The 2,577-nt window shown below is 38.4% G+C and overlaps 1 protein-coding gene across 1 annotated transcript in view; it reads left to right on the top strand.

Annotated features, from left to right (window-relative positions):
- The first annotated feature begins 666 nt into the window (after positions 1–666).
- The window catches only part of LOC120034774 (GTPase IMAP family member 9-like), a 2,807-nt gene continuing 896 nt past the window's right edge, over positions 667–2,577 (top strand). The window contains exons 1-2 of the mRNA XM_038981377.1: positions 667–691; positions 1,665–2,577. The exon at positions 1,665–2,577 is cut by the window's right edge and continues 46 nt beyond it. Coding sequence (XP_038837305.1) covers positions 667–691; positions 1,665–2,577 — 938 coding nt within the window. The remainder of the gene's footprint in view (positions 692–1,664) is intronic.

Here is a 2,577-nt window from a genome sequence, read left to right as displayed (position 1 = left end):
TAGTATTGTCATTAGAACTATTATTATTCACAATGTGGGGCTTTCAATACCCAACCTATAGACTATAGCAAATGAGGTCACTTAAGGTGTGACTTATTGAGTAACAATATGTGAAACTATAGCCGGGCAGACACTACACGTTTTTAGTACGATCTACAGGTTCCTGATCAGCTCCCGGCGCATTTGACCAAATCTTTAGATCAAACCCAGAGTAAAACATAATGCCACAGTCTCGTAAAGTGTAAGCACATAACCCATTTGCGGATGATGGCTCCCATAGGCTCCCGGGCACTCTACAGCATCCCGAAAAATGTTCAAACATGTTGAATATATTCGGCCCTCAATTAGTAGTCCAAACATAGTAGTCCTAACATACTAGTTTATTACGATTTGACTTGACTGAATAGTTAAATATTAGACCAGTCAAAACATTTCTATTGTATTACAGCCATAACTAGTGGGAAAGGATTTCAGAAATTGTATGAAAGCTAAGAGAAAGCCTGTGGGTGTGTCAGGGCGTGGGCACCTGAGAGATCCTGTATAAAACAAGTGAGAAGACCCACTCTCACATTGTATCTCTTTAGTATCCTTTTAGGAGCACAGAAACTACTTCTACTACTACTACTCTCACATAGTGCTTGAGACTGACAGATCTTCACTGCAAACATGAACAGCAAAGAGTCTCAGTCTGGTGAGTAGCCTTTAGTTTATAAAGATGGGAACTCAAGTCAATGGTATTGATTTGTTTTTTTATGTGCTTTTTCCTTTGAACTTCATGTGCTCTAGAAATATACTGATGTATAGCAGTGGGGAGCATTATTTTATATTACTCCACTGCTTTTATTTCCTGGTCAAGTTGACACAAAATGTTAACATTATTAGTTACATTATAATGTACAAGTCAGTGGAGTAATTCATATTTTAAAAAATAATAATAATTGAAACATGTTTTCTTAATACTTTAGGTAAGTCTTTATTTTTTTACATTCATAACTAACATTTTGTTTTTATTCTTGTAAGCGCTTATTGTATATGACTGTTTTAGAGCACTACCTTCTCTATCTTTCATTCTCTTTCTCACCTGCTGTAATGATTCTAAAAAGGAACACATGGATTTTACATTTATTTTTGTGCTGTGGCCATTATTTATATATTAAAACCAAGAGATTGCTTGGTATTTGATGGGAGTCAATTTAGCAAAAAAATGATAATGGCATAAAACAGTTTAACACATACAGATGTAAGATCTTTATTTGATAAATGTTTTGTTGCTGAAGGTTTTCCTGCACAGCAGCAAATGCAAAAGTTTAGTGGATTTGCGTTTTAAGTACTCTAATGTCCACTTTGCAAGTTCAGACTTGATTTTCCCTAACGAACAATATGTCAACCCCTACGAAAATGTCCATTAATTATAATCCATAAAATAATTCACATTTCTTGTTGCTGCAGGATTATTTTCCTGCTGTAGCAAACTGGCTCAAATTAAGATCCGACATCTGTAGAGGCGATGCTCACAGATTATTTTGTGCAGACCATGAAGTACTGCTTTGTGTCAAGAAGTGTGAATCTTAAGAAATTAGCCGTTCCTCAAAATTTGCCAACATGTGTTACGTGAAGACTAGACCTCTTTAAAAGTAAACAGCCATGTCCATTTAATCCAACAGAATTCCAACTGCAGATACAAAAGGAGGTCCGGATTGTTCTGGTCGGGAAGACTGGAGGTGGGAAAAGTGCAACGGGAAACACCATTCTGGGGACAAACACTTTCAAATCAATGTTTTCTTTGATTTCTCTGACAAAAGACTGTAAAAAGACAAGAGGGAAGGTGGGTGAGCAAAGTGTAGCTGTTATTGACACCCCAGGTTTGTTTGATACTACATTGTCCAATGAGGAGTCACTGAAAAGGATTGCTAAATGCATCTCTTTCTCTGCACCTGGTCCCAATGTGTTCCTGATTGTGATCAAGCTGGCAAGATTCACTAAAGAGGAAAAGGAAACTGTGGAGATAATTCAAAGCTTCTTTGGTGACGAAGCATCAAAATACAGCATGGTTCTCTTCACACACGGAGAAGTTCTTGGTGATGATGATAATGCTGGTGCAACAATTCAAAAGGCCCTGCATGAAAATCCAGATCTGAAAGGTTTACTTTCCCAATGCAAAGGGGGATATCATGTCTTTAACAACAATGATAAGAATCCCTCCCAGGTCACTGAGCTGCTTGAGAAGATAAACAAGATGGTGACGATGAATGGAGGAAGCCACTACACCACTGAGATGTTCCAGAAGGCTGAGAGAGCGATTGAAGAGGAGAAGAACAGGATCCTGAAAGAGAATGAAGAGAAGATACGCAGAGAAGAGGAGAAACTGAAGGAAGACAAAATTAAACAAGAGGCCCGGGAGAAAGCGCTTAAAGAGGAGAATGAGAGGATCCTGAAAGAGAAGGAAGAGCAGAAACGCAGACATGAGGAGGAACTGAAGAAAATGAAACAAGAGGCTCAGGAGAAAGCGATTAAAGAGGAGAAGAAGAGAATCAAGAGCGAGTTGGAAGAGCAGAGAATCAGGGAGGAGGAACTGGA

Source organism: Salvelinus namaycush, chromosome 42 (genome assembly GCF_016432855.1).
Source record: "Salvelinus namaycush isolate Seneca chromosome 42, SaNama_1.0, whole genome shotgun sequence".
Classification (NCBI taxonomy): Eukaryota; Metazoa; Chordata; class Actinopteri; order Salmoniformes; family Salmonidae; genus Salvelinus; species Salvelinus namaycush.
The sequence above is the reverse complement of the archived record's forward strand: the minus strand, read 5'-3'. Positions and strand labels throughout refer to the sequence as shown.